Source organism: Hetaerina americana, unplaced genomic scaffold (genome assembly GCF_022747635.1).
Source record: "Hetaerina americana unplaced genomic scaffold, ioHetAmer1.1.p SCAF_2, whole genome shotgun sequence".
NCBI classification, from domain to species: domain Eukaryota; kingdom Metazoa; phylum Arthropoda; class Insecta; order Odonata; family Calopterygidae; genus Hetaerina; species Hetaerina americana.
Window position 1 is genome coordinate 108,003,869 of NW_027286763.1, and position 21,839 is coordinate 108,025,707.

Here is a 21,839-nt window from a genome sequence, read left to right on the forward strand (position 1 = left end):
TTAGGAAACACATGTCAACACACAACAATAGACAATCATACAAATGCAAAATATGTTCAAAATCATTCAATCGAAATGGAACTCTAAAGAAACACATGATTACACACACTGATGAGAGATCATACAAGTGTGAGATATGTTCAAGAGCTTTCTCTCGAAAAGGTGCTCTGAAGAGACACATGTCAACACACACTGGTGAGAAATCATTCAAATGTGAAATATGTTCAAAGGCATTCAATCGAAAGGAAGTTCTTCAGAGTCACATGTTAACGCACACTGGTCAAAGGCCTTACAAGTGCAAGATGTGCTCAAAATCATTCACTCAATATAGTATTCTTAAGAGGCACATTATTTCACACACTGGTGAGAGGTCATTCCAATGTAAAATATGTTCTAAAGGGTTCACTCGCAAAAATTACCTTGAGAGTCATTCTTTAATACATTCTGTTGAAAGGCATCATAGGTGTGAAATATGTTCAAAAGCATTCAAACATAAAAGCAACCTCAACCAGCACAAGAAGCTGCATGCACAAGGAACAATCACCTGAAATGCCACCACTGCATATTTACGTATATCTCCCAAAAGGTGCTTAGGAGATATTTAGCTTAAGTGCATGAACAGTGATATATAATTCCGATGCTAAGGATTGATTAATGTACTCATAAACTCTTCTCGTAATATTCCAACTTTGTCAAGAAGCCATAATAAATCACCTGTTAACATTTTGCTGAAAAATAAAATTACAATAAAAATTGATTATTTATGTTAACTAAACTAAAACTGTTACGTGTTACCATTTTATGGAAAAATGAAACCCTTCTTGACAATTATTTTCATTTCATTTGAAAATTGTTTCAAATAAAAAATGATGCATTCCTGGATCAAAATAAAAGAGGTTGGTGATTTTAATTGTGACATGACTTTCAATGGCAGGGTAGTGAAACAGCTCCTCCAACCCAGTTGGTTGTCAGTTTTTCATGTATAGTCCTCATTATAAACTAAATTAACATAAAGGTCATGGTATACCAGGGTAAGCGATATACTGGAGCTCCAGTATACCAGGGTATACTGGGGCTTGACCATGTCATGCACTGTTATAAAGTCAAAAAATGCTTCATGCACAGAGGAATATCTTTTCATACTCACTGCTTGGAGCAAAATGGTGACAATTTGTGTTTGAATAGCTGATCTCCCACCATTTTTCCTGTCTGGTTTCACAGTACAAAATCATTAAACCATGCACATTACTTTCATAATGAACCTTGTGTAATATGAAAGATATGTGAATGAAATATTTGAAGGGAATATGAAATTTATGCAGAGTAAGTCATAGAACATGTATATAAAGAAGTATTTCAGTTGAAAAAGTTAACTGGATTAGAAAAAAGTTAAAAAATTCATCAAATAATACTTTTTTTATGAAAATACTTTTCAGTTTGAACATACAAGAATAGGCATCCTCTTAAACAGTTAACAAGTTAAAAGATACGTGTATTATATGAATATTAATAAAAAAAGCTTGCTGGAAGGTCAATAATAATCAATTGAAATGCCTTGAACTGATATTTAACTTGTCCACATATTCATTATATACATTAAGGGACACTTATACTTCCTATTAACAAGTCCTTTATTTTGAATCACTGGCAAATAAGTCTTTTAGAGACTACCTTGGTCAGCAAGTGAACTTGCTGGCCATGCACTTCATTTTCCAGGTTTTTGAACAGATAGAAATCTTAGAAGGGCATGGGTCTATGCTGCACTTCCAAACATATCCAATTATATTTTTGCAGTATGTCCTGCCATTGTCTGGCTTAAGTTTTCCATTTGTTTGTTCAGTTACCTTTGTACAAGGGTGTACCCATCTGGTAAGGTTCAATCTCTCCTCACAGACATGCTGTGTAGGTAATTTTTTGTTCCTGTAAGTTGAGAATAGTAATCTTAATTAGAAGAAATTTGACATTGATTGGCATTCAAATATTCTAAAAAGGATACCAAGTATCAAAAGAGTTGAAAAATGGCTCTCCAGAGAGCCATTCGGGCCTAGCTTTGTTTTGGTTTAGGGCTAGAGTCAACATCTTTGGTGTCTTGAACACCCCTTCACTCAGCCCTAGTATGCTGATGAGGTATTTTGTCATTCTCACTCTGGTTGTTCTACTTTGCTCACTTTGCACTGTCATATAATAAAATGAAATTGCAATTGGTATACGACAATGCAAGATTGTCGAAGTTAAGTAATCTCTGATTACAGAGTATTTCTATACCAGCAAAAAACTTAAACATGAGCCAATTGATAAATTCATATGTGGCTAATTTATGCAATGCACAGAGATGGAATAATAAATGAGTGAAGATAAAGTAAGGAAGTGATGTATTCATTCTCAGTTTATTAAAATGGCATAAAAGTACTAATGCTCACACCATTAGAATGAAAATACATCACTGCAGTATTCTAGACTTATAAACAGACAAACAGAAGGGTTATCAGTTCATGTGGATATCATTGATATTTCTCTGGTCAGGCTTTAAAGAACAACATCACTGATACACAATGCTGTCACTCATTACTTGAAGTATTCTCAAGGGAAAGATGGATGGACCTGAGGAAGAGGTTTTAAAAGAAGGGGTCAGCAATGCTGGATAGAAAATGAAGATAGTAAGGGAGCAAAGAAGTGTTGGGATGACAATTTATAGAAGTGTGAGAATAATGAGGAAGGTATGAAGAGTAAGAGGATGGATCAAAATATGTGAATATAGGGTAATTTATGTTTAATGTAATACATGGGTCTTTCCGAAAATCATAGAATGAGGTATATATGCCTACTTTATTGTTTTCATTTAGAGTGATCAGTCAGAGGGTGGGAAGAATGCTAAAATTGAGACACTATAGCATTAATCAAAGCAAGTTTTGTGCTTAGAGGTGCATTTTAGGATTGTCAGCATCTCAATTAGGAAAGAATTATTGCTTGAGGCACAAGAAAGTTATTGTTTTTAATATTTAAAGTTGAGGTACACTGTACAACATAAAAAGCAGGGCATAGTTGGCACTTAAGAAGGAAAATTACAATGCAAGGAGTGCATGAGGAGTAGGAAAATGGTGGGAGAGATTTAAACAGCAAGAAGGAAAGGGATGGGATATGGGTTTTGAAAAACAGACATGTTTTGCATTTAGGTTTACTTCAGGGCATGGAAAGTGCTTTGAGATGGTATAGGGATTTTAGGGGTTGATTTAAGGAGATCTTATAAGTTGGCTGGATGTTTGAAAGTAACTGACAGGTATTTGAAGAAAAGGTTAGCAGTTGATTTAAGGTTTTTGAAGATAAGGAAGAAGCTTTTTAGGATTGATCTGTCTTCCTGGTTCTTAAAATCCCTTGATACCAACCTAGGGAATGTGGTTAAGGATTAACACAGCAGAAATTCATCATCACAATTCAAGCCTTTTTAAATTAGTGGCTGGATAATTCAGCTTTGACTTTGTATAGCTTAGATACATAGTCATTGAAACATGAAGACTGGATACTTTTGAAATAAGGGTTATAGGAAGGTTAAGTTGACAAAAAAGAAAACAAACCAGGAAGTTCCAATGGTAGTAAGGGAGGACTGCTGGGATAAATCAAAAGGAGGCAGGAGAGATGGATTCAGAGTGTAGTCAATCAAATAGCCTTAGTCCAAAGCACCTGGAAAATGGCATGTTTGCAGACTATACCCAGAAAAAGAAATGAGAACTAATTTTCATAAAAATGGATTAAATATTAGCCAAAGGTGTTCAGATGATATTAACAAATTACTTTTGAGACGAGGTATGATGTAGTGAAATTGGGAGAGGAATTGTTCTAAGGTTTGTCATAAGGATTTACTAATCGCAGAAAGATAGCAATATTGTCCACAAATGGCAGAATGAAAGCTTTGTATCTGAACCCAATTATGAACAGAACAAAAAGTTTTAAAAAATCCAAAATGGAGAAAAACAAAGGGCTCAATCCATATGAGTCAAAATATTCCACAAATCCATCTTATATATTAATCCCAACCCAGTGATAACCAGGACATCTGGAAAGATCTATATTTGCCACCTATACAAGATAGATGTAGATACTCGTAGATGGTAAATATAGATCTTTCCAGATTGGGATTCAAAGTGTAATTAATCAAGTGAATGGCATGTGTAACTGCACATGTGTTACTGCATGTATAACTGCTGGCGTGGAATTGATTTTTCTGCTAGTTAAATGTTGATTATCTCTCAACCTTTGGCATTGGATGAAACAGCCTTATGCTGGGAAATTATTCGATATGAGTGGTACTACTGAATTCCAAGCTTTACCGGAACCTAGGGGTGTATTGTGGCAGAATTAGGGATTGTTGGTGTTGCTGTAATACATGGTTATTCAAATCCCCAATTGGGTTGCCACAAGCGAGAGAACATTTGTGTATGAAGAAAAATTATCATGGTTTCACAATGGGGATATGGAGTATATGCAATTAGAGAAAATTTTGTGGCAATATACCCAAAATTTCAATTTCCTCTTCACAAAGAGTAAAGAAAAGTCCACTTTTCTGAACAAATTACTCCCCATGGGTATTTATGTTGGTAATCTGGAAATGTATCGCTGTCCATCCTTGAAGAATTGTCTAATAAAAGGTGCACATGAAGAGTATATTATATGGCACCAGCAAATGTGCTCACAAGCTAGGTAATCGGTGTACAATTAACCCTCTTAGTGCAGTGGGAATTCCAGGGGTACTAGTATGAAGTGTGAAGGGTAATTTAAGAAAATGTATCACCTTGGGAAAAAAACATTATGAAGTTATTTGCTTAGATATCCATATGCAGTTTTTTTATTTTAAAATAAAATATTGTAGTTAATTATGATGGTTTAAATTTACATTATCTGAAAAAGAAATGTAATTATTACAGTATTTTAATTTGAAGAATATTTTTTAGCAATAATATTTCGATTTTTAGACACAATACTAATACTTTTTTAAAACATTTTTCTATAAAACTACCATATTTAAATATAAGAAAGAATCAAAAAGACATGTAGAAAAAGTTTTAATAAATAAAGAAAAACCAGTGAATTGCAAAGTTTTTTGTCAGCCTCTGCATAGTTCGATTTTGGTGAAAAGGCTGATCTCACTGAGTCAAATTGGGACATTTCCCCTTTCCTTGAGACTGCGGCAATATGCTTACAATCTAAAGGCAGAAAAAAACAAAGCTCTAACTCACAGAGAATTACTGACATTGTAATCCAATACACAGTGCAAAAGATTAGATAGGATGGACAGCAAGAGAAACCGAAATTATTACAAAGCAGTGCTCTCATTTCCATCGTATCAACAAGGTCTGAATAAGCAGTTATATATCAACACCAAGACACCATAACACATTCAAGAGATTTCAGATGAACACAGATTAGTAGCCTTTCAGTGGCTTTTCATAGTGGAAAGACCACGAAGAAAAAAAAACGAGCTGACAATTAGGCTGAGCTTCCCGACATGTACAAAACTGAACCTAAAAGTATAGTAAGAATTATACTTTTAGAAAAGCATTTAAAATTGCTAATAAAAAGTTAAAATATTAGTAACGTAATTGTATGGAATTCACCCTATTGATAGCACGAAAACCATAAATTATTAAAGAAAAAACCAAAAGTTACAGCAATTTAAACAATAGCCTATGCAAGAGCCGATATATCAGCCCGCCGCACTTTTCGCCAGGGATACAAAAGCCGATATATCGGCCTGCCGCACTAAGAGAGTTAATAAAATTTGTGAATAATGATTTTTGACTGTATTAATTGGAGATGGTGACTTGAATGATGAGAAACTCTAAAAAATCCAAAATGGCATGTTTCAGGAATGGCTTTTCCTATCTCATTTTAATAGCAACAATAATAATGCATTTTATACTTTTGAAAATGATAAATTGTTATACCTTTACCATACAATATTTATGCATTCACTTTTATTTGTGAATATGTACAGACTTGTCAGCAATCTAAACATATTGATGTGCATTTATGATATTGTTTTGAAGATAATAAATTGTAAAACTGATATATATTCAGATTTTTTTATTTAAACCTCTATATCACATCCTGGATGATGTAATGAGAGCAATACAATGGACATATAATCACTTTTTTATTTGAAAATGTACAGATTTATTTAGTACACAAGCAGAAAATTTTCCTTTGATGCAGTCTGTGTACCTATAATACAGTGCTTTAGATTTTTTGTGATCCTTTTGTGATGCTTTAGATTCTATGTGTAGCACACTGATATCTCACCATCAACTTCTGTGCTTCCAAAATCACTGCTACCAACTTTTGGGCTACTTGATGCATCTTTGTTCCTATTCTGTATACCATCAGCTGTGGTTCTCCTGAATCATTTGGGAAAACCTTTAGCTTTGTTTATTTCAAGCCAAATCATATAAACCTGTTTGTCAACCTTTTATTTTTCTCTGGATTGGCAATATCAGATGACAGGGTGAATTTTAATCATTTGTATCTTTTATTTGCATATTAGATACCAGACAATTTTACTTTCAAAGCAATGATGTCAATAATTTGGTCCTGGTGTTGAAATGCACAGTAGTATGTTTTCTGGAAGCAAAGCACTAATATGAAATTGGTGTTGGAATTGAATAAACATGCATATATATTTTACCTAAGTGTAGACTAGGAAGTTTTGGTATAACATAGATGATTTCCATGTTCATTTTACTGAACATGTCCTCTTTAATAACTTGGTGAGCATACAGTCATATGTAGGTAATTATATATTATTGAGAGATGAGGCAATTGTTGAAGGGATTGCATTTCATTAATTTGAGACCTTGACAATAAGAAAATTGTTATTTTTAAATGAAGTGCACATCTACCTGGAGGCTGCAGCTGGTCAGGAGGTGAATATATGTCATTGGGCTTTGTCCAGAGTTTCAAGACAGGAAGTGACCTCAACTGGAAGTCCTTTATAGAGTGCCAGATGAGTGAGGTAGGTAATTAGCCAATTGAATTGCATCATTTGCATTAATTAAGAGGCCTAAATGTCACATTCCAAAACTACTCAAAAAGCCTTCAATACACCTTAAATATTTAATCTAATGCAATAAAAGGAGATTTCATGACCAAATAATGAAGATGTTTGCACCTTTAAAAATTTTAAAAAAGACAATAATCCATTTAATATGCTAAATTTGTGTTCAATGCATAAATTGTAGATATTTATTGTTTAATTTACAAAATTGGAAATGTTTTAACACTCAGACCAAGATGCAAACATGTTACTGGCAATGTTACCCCCTTATGCTTCATTATCCATCATATCAAGTATTAATGTGTTATTTACCAATAATTGCTTTCTGAATGCTAATGGTTCGATCTCTAGCAGGAATAGTAGAAATGTTCATCTCAGTACAATTGTAATAATATTTCCTAATATCCATCTCTAATATTTTATTATGTGCCACTAACAATGATGGATTAATGTCAAACCAATTTATAATAGAAACCATTATAAAATGCAAAAATACACTCCCTGATAGCCGATTTCAGCATTTAAAGAGGAGAATTATTTTAAGGTATTTTCAAACAAAAATGAATAAAATAATATCAATATTTGACATATATGAAGCAATAAGATAAATCTCAGGCACTCCACAATCAACGAATAAAAATTATTCTATATCGTGAATTTGTTTAATTTTGTGATTTATTTGGAATTATGATAAAAAATCATACTGCTTTCCTGCAATATTGCTGCACCTCTAGTGGTTATTCCACAATGGGCAATGTCCATATCACATTCATTTGAGGCATCATTGGACTCCCTCTCTACCTTTCACTTCCTCTACAAAACATGAGCGAAGAAATAGGTTTAAAAAATAAAACAGGATTATTTGGCAATATACATTATCTAGTGAATGTTCAATGCTACCTTTGTGGAAAAAAATATAAGCAGGGTCCTCATAAGTCTGTTTTGATATGAAAAAGTGTAACCATTATAAAATCTTTGGTAAATGTTAATAAATATTTAAGAAGGGACATTTTTAAGTTAAAAGAAGTTTTGCTCCAAAAATATTAACGAATTCTTAAAAAATTCAGAAAAAATGACACCAAATAATTTCTGAAACATGCCTTACTTATTAAATAGAAGTAATCAATGGAAAAAAGCTTATAAATATAAATAAATAAAACATCAAAATGACCAATCTATTTCCTACCTTCCACATACTACTGGTTCGGCACCTACATTATTTTCTAATCCTTGCACAACTATGATTGGTAGATGGTTAGGCTGCATAATTGGTAACACAAATCACACATGCAACTCCTACAAATTCTTTTAACATCGCTGAACAATAACTATGTGCATGTATATTTCACTGAATTATTTATAGAATTACTAAAATTAGAGGCAATTTCTTTAAAATTATATGAATTCACAGACTTTAAAACAAGAATTACAACCTAAAAGACTTTATTTTCACACAAGAGGTTATTCGAATCATGAACATTTATAAATTATTAATCTTTCTTGCTTTTTCACAAACTATGGAAAATGATTGCTTAATTCTTTAAAATATTTTCGTATATTTTAAAATTCCATGCCAGGTACACTATAACATTAGTTCTTTCGACATATATATATATTAAAAAGGTTTTCAAAATTTCCCCAAGAACATAGTTAATGCTTACAATATGCCAAATTTCTACATCAATGCAGTGCATTAGTCATTTGGTCATAAGTCATTGAGACTTTCGTACACTAGGGAGGAAACTAATTCAAAATAAACATTTTCATTGTCTAATTTGCAAGTAAATGTCGTTGACGTGAAACGTTTTCCAGGACATTGCTCAGAACATTATGAAATACAAATCAAAGTAGAACCCGACTGACCTTTGTGCGACGAAGTTTTCTCTCTCCCTGTTTCCATTCCCTTCACCTGTTCAATAGATGGCGGCTTTCATGGCACCGCTGCTTAAACATGTACATATCTGTCAGCAATTTAAAGCCTTTATAACAAAACGGCCACGGGTTGCTCCTAGCCCTCACTACCTACGAAAACAAGATTATCGAAGTATTAAAACGTAGAAATCTCTCTTACAGAAGCTCATAGCATTGACTGAATAATGAAGAGGCTTGTTTTCGAGCTAACACCGGATACTCCAAATTATTCAGCCGTAAATATACGATAAAACCGTTATTATGAAGAATAGGTAAACATAGAACGCATAGCTTACTTTCAATAACTCTTTTATTGCTTCCCGCACAAGCATCTCAGCATCACTGTTTTCATAAAAGATATATGTGAACCGTCCACCACGGCTAAGACATAATCTACACTTCAAACTTTCGTGTCTAGGCATCTTAGTGGCAGTTCCCACTGCCAAAATTCACATCGCTGACAACTTGACTAAAACAATATATTTCAAAATGGCCGATTATTTTTCGATGGGTCGTTCGTTCTGAATCGATAACTAAGTGCAAGTTTGAGAATCGATATCGTTTTGTTTTGGAACTAGGTGATTACTTTAAGCAAATAAAGTTCAATATCTTAAAATAATGTCAACTCTCACTCAATAGAGTGTCATGATTCCTTTCAACTAATAATGCTATTGAAAAACCAAGAACTTATACAAGTACTTGGATCTGCAAATATGAGGCATTAAACCCAACAATACGTTAGCTGAAGCATAAGAGTGTATTTCATTTTATTTTGTATGCCAACCAACAATTTTCATCCCGTTGAAGCGATGCTATAATTAGTAAAATTGATTCCTGGAATATATATTTACTAGAGGATTCATTATTCGAAGTGAGCATATTGTTCATGATTTTTTTTGCGTAAAATATTAAAGTTTAACTTTAAATGTGATGATGAACTTAATACATTACCTTAATTAGGAAGATGTAGTTATAACTAATGTATTTCAAACTTCTTTGCCTATTATTAGAGAGCCTTTAAAATCCTTCTTCTCAAGCTCTACATTGTACTGCGGACCGAGAGAGGTGAAATAGCACTTTTGTTCATAGCCAAATAACTGTTCTGACGCCGGAATAAAAAGACATCTTCGAAGCTCACGCAATGGACGTACACCCTGTGAAGGAATAGGAAATTAGATGTGGTGTTGAGGCTTAAGAGTGTACCAGTGGCGTTGAAGCAGCAATGCAAGCAGAAGCAATGATATACAAGTGCAAACAAACATGATGTAGAAACAATCCTCAATCTGCTCCCCTCTTCCCTGTTTTATTTTCTGTGCCCTTCACCTCCATCCGTCTCCACATGTTCCTGTTAAACGTATCAGAAACACAGGCAATAATGAAATAAACCCTATGCCATAGTAGTTTTTCTAACGCTGCCCGTTTCCCGTTCCCCACTCGCACCTAATATCAGTCAGAGACATGAACTGGTTGAGGATTAATCTCCTCCTCCCCCGATCTTAGAATTTTTTCTTCATTTTAATTATTAGTTTTTCAAAATATATGCCACAAAACCCCCTTTTCGGCATCTATGGAACACGAAAATACATCCTGATTGTATTACATTTCTTCCTTTACGGATTAGTGGCCTCATTACTGTAATGCTCTCCCACTTCCTGAACCCAAACTGAGCATATGTTAAGTATTATTCCTTTGCTATTGCTCCCCATCCTCTTGTAGATGACCTTGTGTATCTCGTTAGCAGTGTAGGGTTACACGCGGTTAGGTAGGAATAATGCTGGTGATATCAGGTAGTACTGTTTATTGCAGCGACTAAGTACGAGTACAATAAGGAAGGTCCTCGATAAAGCGACGGACGGACTCGATGTAGACACTCCGGTGGACGCGCGCATACTACTTGTCCGGGGTAATTGCCGCTCGGCCCTCTAGGGCTCTGAGATGCGCTGGGAAACGGACCCTCCTTCCGGAACGGGTTGCTCGCCCCTCAGCTGGGCGAACGTGAGCCTGGGGTGTCGGCGCTGCATGGGGTGCCGGTGCTGTCTGAGGGGCTTCCTGGTTCGCCAAAGGAGCTCTCCATGTCACTACGGGTGTAGCCGTTGTCGGTGATAACTGGGTGGGGGATGGTGATCCCACTGCTCCGTGTGGAATCTCACAGGCGATGATGAAGACCGGTTTCAGGCAATCTATGGATACTCGCCTTTCTCGGCCTCGGATGCGAAGCAAATAAAACTTGCTCTCCCTTTGAAGTACCTCAAAGGGTCCTTCGTATGGCGGCTGCAAGGCGCCGCGGGCTCTGTCAACCCTCACGAAAACATGTGATGAGGACTTCAGTGATTTAAAAACGAAAGTTGGCCGGACGCCGTGTCGTGTAACGGATTGCGGGCTTAATCTTGCCATGTTTCTTCAGCTGCACCACGTAACTAGTTTGGTCACCCATACTGAAGTCCTGCGGTGGGGAAAGGAATTCACCCGGGAGTCGCAGCGGGTATCCGTACACCAGCTCAGCTGCGGTACTCTAGGTCCTCCTTCCAAGCTGAACGGAGACCCAGAAGTATGGCAGGCAGTACGTCCACCCAATCCTCTGTCTCGTGACACCGAATTGCGGCCTTCATTTGGCGGTGGAGGCGCTCAACAAGACCGTTGGAGGCTGGGTGATAGGCCGCCGTTCTTAGGTGAGTGGCACCAGAGAGGTCTGCCAACTTTCTAAAAAGCTGACACTCGAATTGGCGGCCCTGGTCTGTAGTGATGCGCTCGAGGGTACCAAATCGCGAGATCCACTCGCGGAAAAAGACTCGCGCCACCGCCTCGGCTGTTGTATCCTCGATCGGGATGGCCTCCGGCCACCTCGTGGAACGATCGATCAACGTCACACAGTACCGGAAACCTCTGGAAAACCAGGTCTAAATGTACGTGATCGAACCTACGGGTGGGAGTGGGGAAAACACCAATGGGAGCAGAAACATGTCTTGAAACTTTTGAACGTTGGCACGATAAACATGTTCGTGCCCACTCTCTACAGTCTTTTTTGACTGATGGCCAAACAAAACGCTCCGACACAAGCCGCGCAGATGCCTTACAGCCAGGGTGGGATAGGCTGTGGAGTGAATGGAAAACTTTCCGCCGTAATGCAGTTGGGACAAAAGGTCGAGCCGTTGGGGTGGAAAAATCACAGTACAGGGAAACGTCACTGTCGGGGAGGCTGACCTTTCGGTGCGCGAGGGAGGATGAATCCGTGCGGATGAGTGCGGCAAGTTCTTCGTCACCTTCCTGTGCCTGCGCGAGGACATCGTGGGGCACCGCCGGGGAAACTCCTTCAACACGCGAGAATGTGTCTGCGACCACGTTCTCCTTTCCTGCGACATACTTTATGTCCACCGTGTACTTGCTAATGTAACTTAAATAGCGGAAATGTCTTGGGGAGCACTTATCAAGTTTCTGGCGAAAGGCAAAAACGAGGGGTTTATGGTCTGTGAATACCGTAAATTGTCTTCCCTCGACCATGTGGCGAAAATGCCGCACCGCCTAGTACACGGCCAACAGCTCGCGATCATAAGGGCTGTAGTTTCTTTGTGGGCCGTTCAACTTGCGCGAGAAAAAACCTAGAGGCTGCCATCCTGCCGTCTTCTGTTGGAGAGCCGCGCCAATGGCGAAGTCCGAAGCGTCGGTAAACACTGCCAGAGGTAGGTTGACATTTGGATGAGCGAGGAGTGCAGCCTGTGCAATGCTCTCTTTGCACGCCTCGAAAGCTTCCTTGGAAGTAACACACCACGGTACGCGGTTTTTGCCCTTAACATTTCCCTTCAGAAGATCACTCAATGGCGCCTGGAGTGTGGCGGTGCCGGGCAGGAAACGACGGTAAAAATTTATTAGGCCCAAAAAATGTCTGAGGCTTTTCACCGTTTGCGGTAAAGGGAAACTCTTAACGGCCTCTACTTTTTCTGGGAGCGGCCTAGTGCCTTTCCCAGACACAGAATATCCTAAAAAATAACTTCCGGCTGGAAGTTATTTTTCAAACGATTCAAAAGATTTTTTCAAACGTTCGAACAGCTGGGTGAGATGAGTCGTGTGTTCCTCCTCGGAAGTGGACGCCACCAGGATGTCATCGATGTACGCGAAACAAAAATCCAGTCCCCGTAGGACCTCGTCCAAGAAACGTTGGAATGTAAAGAACGCCATGGATGTAAATTCGTACAGGCCAAACGGTGTCGTTATGGCTGTCTTCCCAATGTCCTCCGGGTTGATGGGAATTTGATTATATGCCCGCACTAGGTCCACTTTGCAGAACACTGTCTTACCAAGGAGGTTGAGGGCAAAATCCTCGATGTGCGGCACCGGGTACTGATCCGGGATGGTCCTCAAATGAAGCGCCCGATAATCGCCACAGGGGCGCCACTCGTCTCCCTTCTTTGGTAAGAGGTGCAGGGGAGAAGACCAACAACTCTCGGACGGGCGCGCAGTCCCAGCGCGCAGCATGGCACGCGCGCATACTACTTGTCCGGGGTAATTGCCGCTCGGCCCTCTAGGGCAATTGCGGACAAGTGAGAGTCGAGGCGCGAGCGCGTCGGCTGTCGCTACAAGCAGCATGAAAAGTCAAACTTCCTATATTTCTGTCTTCGTTACAAATAAAAGATTTCCTTTCCATGGAATAGGTACTAATACTGATCAACCTAATTTCTCAGAGAAATTCCTCTCCCATGTCAATACTTTGATCTAATCCCCACCTACTCTTCCTCATCAATTTTCATATCCCCATTATCAGTTTAAAATTATTCAAATAGTTCAACATTTCAGATTCATTTCACAACTTTGACAATAGGATTGGGACGTAAGGTGTATAATTTACATTAGTATGTATGTTTATAGCCAAATCGCAGTGAATAAGTTTACCAATTAATAATTAAATGATTACTATTAACTTCTCACTATTTCAAGTTTTTTAAATACATTACATCACATTTTTCGAATTTGTAAGCAGCGGGGCCGCGGCAACGTCGGAAGCGTTATTTTGACTTGTATTCAGAAAGGAAGTGCATGGAAATACGCCACAACAGAACTTGTAATACTTTTACATTATTCTATAGCTACGACAGGTAATGCATGCATACATTTATAGTAGTCTATCAAAGTTGCCGTCGTAAGTAATGAATCTTTTGACCTGAATCTTTGAAACGAATCAACGGCACATTAACGAACAGGTTCTAGTCTTTCCTGTTGTCATTTTAATATTAAACGACGCCTGTGCTACACCGATAACATCTAAAAAAAAAAGGTTAATTGTAATTTTCATTTACCTAGATAGTTGATTAAGTCTAATTATTCAGAGAAAGGTTTTCGTATGAGTGATCCGGATCAGGATCCTCTATTTCCGTATCATTCCACTGAATTTAACCAGAACTTCGCAAAGTAAAAGAACAGATGAAGAGCGAAATGCAAGTGGATAGATATTAACTTGTGTACATTGCGTGTCATTGGGGTTTTAATATTTTTTATTGCTACGTACGGTAAATCCTGGCAGATACCATTATAATTTAAACATTAGTGTGTCCATTGAATCATTCGAAGTACTGTAAAACGATCAGAATGTGCGATAAAGCCGAATATGAAGTGTGCAGATTGTGTTTAAACAGTCGTGGAGTGTTGATCAATGTTTTCGGCGAGAATAGAAAATTACAATTCATGATGGAAAATACTATTGAGGATTTAATAAAAGTTAAAGTAAGTTAAGTTGTCTGTTTGACGTTTTTTTAAATTTATTTGAAAGAAATCTTTAGTTACATGAATCAGTAGTTTGTATAATCCGTAGAATGTCAAAATGTATATTCTCATTTTGGAAAAAGGAGTTTCGTGCTTTCTGTGGTTAATATATGTTTATTAAATACTATATTAGGTTGTGGAGGATGCAAATTATCCCTGGTTGGTGTGTTCTACCTGCATGGAGAAGCTTACGGAATTCCGGCTGTTTAAGCGTCGATGTGCGGAGTGTTTGTCTGTTTTCAAGAATCGCATCCAAAAGGGGTTTAATCCTACAACGAAAGATAGGATGGCCAATCGTGAAGAGGTCAGTTGTATTCATAACAATGGATTATGTCAACAGTGAAGGCATCTTTGGTCAATAAGGAATTTTCGTCATATGTTCTGTGATTAGTATGCACAAAATTCATTTTCGCATCACTACGTTCATTATGATCCAACCCAGTTATTTAAAATTTTGGTGAGAATACTCACTCCTTAAGCAGGGAAAACGTGAAGCATTCAAATTTTAAATAGTTAGATAATTTGGCGTGAGTGCTAATTTTGTTTGTTTTAAAAAGGTTTAAAATTAAAATTTCTTTTACTTACCAAAATGAACGACGAAAATCATTTAGACACGGCGCAAACTATTGGCTTTTTGAATGAATAACTTAAACAGCTCTTATACCCTCTTGCTGCCTGAAAAGATTTTACCTATTTATTTATGTAGTCTAGTGCAGCAGCAAGCCGATGAAATTGGACAAATGACAATCAGTCTTCCCTCCTGTATTGTGCACCAATTTCACCTTAACTCATTAGACTTTTCATATACTCAGGCTGGGTTTTCTAAATGGTTCTTTTTACACTAACTTCTTTTCTCTCAGTTTATTATTTAAATCTTTATACTTTATTCTACCAAAATCTCAGAAAGGTTTCAGTCATAATATGACTGATACCTTTCTGAGTCATCTGGCATTTTTAATGCATCAATATGCCTTTTGTGTTGTGAAAACAAAGTTTGTTGATGACCAATCCTTGTCTTTATCCTGCAAAATTGAATTCGTTCATCCCTGTGGATATTCCTTGTGCCTAAATGGTAGTTCCCCACCTCATCACCATCTCTTCCTTTGCCTTTTATCGCATTTCAATCTGAAATCACTGTCAAATGTTTTCTCCCAGGAACACATGCCTTATTATATCCTATAACTAATGGTATATCCTATCGATTTACTTTTCCTTATGATTGTTTTGTAGCATGTTGACCTGTATAATGATGAAGGTTGTCAGTTCTGTGTGTGTACTTTTAGTAACAATGTTTTACCAGTTGCAAGGTCTATGTTAACTATGGCTTAATCATCATTTTCATTCAATATTTTTGCCAACCTGATATTTAGTGTCAAGAATATTCATGGTTTTTGGTTCAGTATTTTTTAGTGCCAGGGCTTATGTAAGAAAACCTTATAGCGAAGGTTTTTCAAATGCATTATTAGAAGTTAAATGAAACGTTATCAATGTGGAATTTTCTTAATTTATGCACATGGTTCAAAGGAAGAATATGTAGTAAATGCTGCCCCAGTACTCAAGGATTAAAAAATTGGATTACTTACCCGGAAGCCTGGATTTGATTTCTAAACACATCTCTGTGGTTCTCCTAAACTGCTCACCTGAGCTGTCTGATCCTTAACAGGATACCAGATGTCATCCTGGGAAACTGTAGGTAGACACAGGAAAAGAATCAGACCTCCTCCCATTATTAATACCCTGCTAATGAGTGAATATCACATAATGCTATGCAGGGATTAGTATTGGGTTAACTCTAATGTTAACTACTTAAACAAACTTTCCATTTATTACTGCATTTATGGTTTATAAGGAGGAGAGTGATGTCCTGAGCCAAGGCAACAAGGGTGCAAAAAGGCCAGGATGGGATATGGTTGATGGTACATCATGCAAGGTTTAGGCATTCAGTAGTTCAATGGAATATGATAGTCATATAGATTGGCCAGCAACGGTTAAGAGGGATGACAGATATACTGCTGCCTGTTGAATGATTTGGATGGCCGCTAATAATTTTAACAAATGAAAGTGGAGGGGAAAGAATTGAACAATAATACATTACAGTAATAAAAATGCTCTTTCCAACATTTTTTATTATAGTGTCTTAAACGGCTAATATTTTTAAAGGTTTATCATTTGCCTGTATTAAATTGTAAAGTGTGCATTATTTGCATTAGTTTCCAAGTGAGATACAGAAAGACTTCAATGAGTATGAAATGGCCTCTGATGCTGTTGATAGCAATGCTGTGGATGCCGGAGATGGCAAGATCATTGTCAAAGAAGAAATTGACCCTCCTAGTCTATGCTCTGATACTCCAGAAAAGTATATAGATAGTCATTATGACAGTCATTTGTCCAGTAATGATGAAACAAGGAATTTGGTGAGTGTGCAATTCATGTTATTATTATTAGCCATCTGTGCTTTGAAACCAGTATTAAACAAAGTTTAACTATACTATTTAAATTTGAAATATCTTCTTTCTAAACATGACTTTTCCTAATTCCAAAGAAACTGCGGGAGATGCCGCAACGGTAACTTTTAACGGAGTCATCCGCTAATGTGCATTTCAATGCAACAATTTCAGAGTGTAAAAATCATTCGCCTTGACTGGGATACACCTTTGGGGTAAACCCCAAAATTTCAGAGTTTAAGAGGACGCCTCGGTAGCTTAAGTGGCTAAAGCACTCGACCGGATATTGAGGGATCTGGGTTCGTATCCCAGTCAAGGCGAATGATTTTTACACTCTGAAATTGTTGCATTGAAATGACTTTTCCTGTAAACCTCTCCTTTAATTTCACCTAATGTGACCCTTAAGGACTACAGTTGCTGTTGTTCTGTTTGCAGTAGTGGTTAGGAGGATGTAAACTTCCATTAATCATTTTAGTTTTATGGACATATTTAGACATTTCTGCATCTATAATGTTGGTCTTTGTTCTTGCAGGACCCTTTGGAAGATGGAGAATTAAACTTGTCCTTTAATGAGGAGGTATTTATTAAGGAAGAGTGTGATGTTGATGTTCCTCAGGAGGAAGGATATCTTGGAGCTGAATTGTTGCAGGACCAAGGTAAGGAGGCCTCATAACTGTTAATATTTCACTATTGCTTCATGCAAATCTCTTTTAACTGCCCTCAGTGTTTCCATTTTAGTGATTTAAAACTGTTTGTGGACATACCATCTGTTTATTCAAAAATTAAATTGTAAGTACCTTGTATTTGTAGGTAATTTGTTAATGCCATTTCAATACTTTTGGCTAATATTCCATCCAATTTTGTAAACATTAGTTATGATATAAGGATAATTTTTTGTCAGGGTAGAGTGCAAGCATGCCATTTTGCAAGTGCTTTGGCTAATAACATTTGATTGAGTAGAACCCTGAATCGATCATTCTTTCTTCCTTTAGATTTCTCTCAGCAGTTCCCTCTTACTTACTCTTTTGATTGTACTTCCACATTTGTTTTTCTTTCTGTCCATTTAACTTTCTATAAACCCACATTTTAAAAGCAAACAATTCAGGCCTATCATCTTGTTTCAATGACCATGTTTCTGAGCCTCACAAAACAAAAGATGAAAGATCCAGCCACTAAGACTGGATTAGGTATCAGGCAGAGAGATAGATCCTAAAAAACCCATTCCCTATCATCAAAAACAATTCACCACCAACCTTTTTCCAAAATGCCCCTGTTAATTTCAAACATACCATCAACTTATCAAACCTCAAATTAACCAATCCACTCCTAAAATTGCTGCCTCATCCTTAAGCCACTCATCACTCCCATGCCCTTTTCAGAGGCAATTAATGTTGGAATGAGATGAGAGAGCAATGAGAGAAATAAAGAGAGAGGAGTCAATCTGATAAGCATGTGTATATTGAAGTCAGTTGCAAGTAAGGGAAATATAAGAAAATTTGTTAGGGAGAGGGTGCAACAAGGTTGGTAGATCTCAGAAGGCTTTTTAATTGAAGTTCATCTGTATATGATAGAGGGGCATTGAAGCTGTAAGGATGAGGTATCATTATTTTCATGTGAATTAGGCCACATTTCTTTAAGAAAGGATTTCAGTCTGTGGGATCCCAGGAAATAGGTGGTACAAAGGTTGAATCCTGCATCAGATGTAAGGTTTTTTTCTGTAGTTTGTGATGTCAGGTGAAATGTTTGATTTTATTCTCTAGGAGCTTTTCTGGAGAACTACGTTTGTGGAGTGCATGGTATAGATTATGGAGGTGTTTGCTGAGGGTGACTGTGATGTTGCACAACCATGGTCTGCAGAAAGAGAGAGAGCTAAAATATTGTCATGTAAACAAATCACTTCATTTTTTGTAAGAGAATGCATTACCCGCTTATCCATTCAAATGTACACACATCATTGCTCCTGTAATTTTGCCTCACTCTCTTCTCTTCTTATCCTTTTGCATCCAAACAATCCTTCCTTTGACCAGTGTTCTTCTCTAACCATCCTAGAATCCTTACCCAATTCAGCCACCAAGAGAGGGGTAAGAACTCTCGAATCTTTGTATATACTAGCCTACCACTCCTTTTAAACATCACTCTAAACCATCATTTTTAATTCCTGTACCAGGATGCCCTACATTTTCTTCCTTCCCAGACTCCTTAGTTTCCTTCCAAGGCCTTAGAGAAGGACAAAAGCTCAAACAATCTATAATATGACAGCCTTTTTATGTTTTATATTATATTTTGTGTTCTTTTGTGCCGTACAAATGTTATATAGCTCTTGTAAGTGAAAATGAGATAACATCACTCTTTCAGATGATGGCAAAGGACAGGATGCTGTCGGGAATATTTTGCACAAATGTCAAATTTGCAATAAGGGATTTGTACAAAAAGCCATCCTTGAAGCTCACATGATGCTTCTGCACCCTGTAAAGGCAGAAGAAATCAGAAGTGGTGTTGATACTGGGGCTTTTGAGTGCACAAGTGATGTAGCAGCAGATGTGATGACATACAGGTGTGAAATTTGTTTGAAAGCATTCTCACAAAAGTATAAACTGAAGAGGCACATGCTAACACACACTGGTGAAAGGCCTCACAAATGTGAGATATGTTTTCGAGGTTTTTATCAGAAACAACACCTTGAGTGTCACATGTTGAGTCATAATGGGAAGAAACCTTACAAATGTGAGATATGCAAAAAGACTTTCACTCTAATAAAACATCTTGAGGATCACATTTGTAGACATACAGGGAAGAAGTCTTATAAATGTGAGGTATGTTTGGAAGCATTTTCAATAAAACAACAGCTTATAGAGCATAGGTTGATGCACGATGGCGCAAGGCCACACAAGTGTGAGATATGTTTGAAGGCATTTGCAAAAAAAGAACATCTACAGAGGCACATGCTGACACACACTAATGAAAGGCCTTACAAATGTGAGATATGTTTAAAAGGTTTTAATCGAAAGCTACACCTTAAAGGTCATATGTTATCCCATACTGGGGAAAGGCCTCATAAATGTCAGGTGTGTCAAAAAACGTTCACTTTAAAACATTCTCTGAAAGTTCATATGTTTATCCATACTGGGTTTAAGCCACACAAATGTGAGGTATGTTCAAAAGCATTCACAGCAAAACAACATCTTATAGAGCACAGCTTGACGCACAGTGGTGAAAGGCCTCATAAGTGTGAGATATGTTCCAAGGCATTCTCGGTAAAGGCAAATCTTAAGAGGCACATGTTGATACACACAGGACAAAGACCTCATAAATGACATATTTAAAAGGATTTCATGAGAAATGACTTCTTGAGGATCATAAGTTGACCCTTACAGGGAAAAACCTTACAAATATGAGATATTTTCAAAGACATTCATTCTGAAGCAATATCTTAAAGGTCATATGTATATCCATAATGAGGAGAAGCCTGTACTAATGTGAGATATTCAGGCGTAATCAGCACCTAAAAGGGCATATGCCCAAAAAGAGAAAAACCCGAACAATGAGATTTTCTTCATTGATGAATAGATGTAATCTTACTAGTGTATGTAGATATTAACTTAATATCAATTGATGGTTATAGGTACATGATTACACATTCACTTCCTTCTGGGACGAGCAGTGCCAAGGCTGATATCAATGTAGGGTGCTAGAAAGAAGGAGATTAATAGACACCCAAAGTCATGTATACTTAAGAAATCATATCTAATCTGTATATGATAATATTGTATTTATTTAGTTTTCTCAACCTGTGGTATTAATGAAAACTTGTAAAAAATATATTAATGTTACTCACAACAGCAAACTAATATGTATACTCAGTTAATAAATATTTAAGAGAGAATACATCAATTTTTTGTAACATATTCTTGACATATTTATTTGTGAAGATATTGAACTGTAATGTTTGCTTTCATAATACATACTAGGTGATCACAACTTTCTTCCTTAATTATAATTGGTGTCATTGGAGTTTGTTTTCACAGAGAAACCCCTGGAACCTAAAAGGTGGGTAAGGAAGATATGTTATTTGAGTTTGGCATTATGGATTATTTTTAAAATTGTGATCCTGGTATCTATTATATCTTCAGCAGTTAGATTTATTTGAAAATCAGAAATTTTCTTTGTGTTCTGTGTCTTATGCCTTTGAAAGCAGATGTTATCAGTTTACCATTGTAAGACTCTTTAGTTGTTGTAGAGGTCATAACTCAACCCTTCATTTATCTCTGGTTAGTCTTCGTGGTAAAAATTTTATCCCCAACACCACCATAATGAAATCACTGAAAATGATAAATAAAAGTGCTTGTTAACTTTGAGAAATAGATGAATAATGGGAAGATTTTTGACACAGAGGCATGTAATCTCTTTAAAGCAGCAGGTGCAGTAGTAATCCTGAAAAAATTTATTTTGCTTCAAACCAAATCAGAACTGTTTCATGGTTTCATGCTTTTTATTTCTGCCAGTTTTTTTGGAGAAATTAATTTATTATACATGTTAATGCTATGTGAGCAAAACATCCAAAAAACATAAAAAATCAAATAAGTGATTGAAATTAGTTTTTTCTCACTCATTTTTTGTTAATCATAATGTTTTCTGATGTGATTCTATGTTCCATTACTTTGTTACACCATTCCTATCCATAATATCCT

The 21,839-nt window shown here is 36.8% G+C and overlaps 2 protein-coding genes and 1 long non-coding RNA gene across 5 annotated transcripts in view; 2 read left to right on the forward strand and 1 right to left on the reverse strand.

Moving 5' to 3' along the window:
• Positions 1–760, forward strand: part of LOC139687802 (zinc finger protein 431-like) — a 16,883-nt gene extending 16,123 nt beyond the window's left edge. For both annotated transcript variants that reach the window (XM_071585112.1, XM_071585111.1), the window contains exon 5: positions 1–760. This exon is cut by the window's left edge and continues 543 nt beyond it. In XM_071585112.1, the coding sequence (XP_071441213.1) occupies positions 1–548 (548 nt within the window). In that variant the 3' untranslated portion in view covers positions 549–760.
• A 6,991-nt stretch (positions 761–7,751) lies between these two features.
• On the reverse strand, positions 7,752–9,426 carry LOC139687805 (uncharacterized). Its single transcript, XR_011700665.1, has 3 exons — positions 9,253–9,426; positions 8,909–9,067; positions 7,752–7,858 (listed from the first exon to the last, which is right to left on the reverse strand). It is a non-coding gene; the product is annotated as an uncharacterized lncRNA (long non-coding RNA).
• Positions 9,427–14,409: 4,983 nt separating this feature from the next.
• LOC139687804 (zinc finger protein 98-like) lies at positions 14,410–20,981 on the forward strand. Of its 2 annotated transcripts, none has more exons than XM_071585114.1 (5): positions 14,410–14,668; positions 14,841–15,011; positions 16,918–17,121; positions 17,684–17,807; positions 19,507–20,981. In XM_071585114.1, exons 1-5 carry the CDS (start codon positions 14,534–14,536, stop codon positions 20,463–20,465), a joined length of 1,593 nt encoding a protein of 530 aa, XP_071441215.1. In that variant the 5' UTR covers positions 14,410–14,533; the 3' UTR covers positions 20,466–20,981. The 2 variants fall into 2 exon arrangements, with proteins under 2 accessions (XP_071441215.1, XP_071441216.1); XM_071585115.1 differs by having other exon boundaries at positions 20,774–20,981.
• The last annotated feature ends 858 nt before the right edge of the window (positions 20,982–21,839 follow it).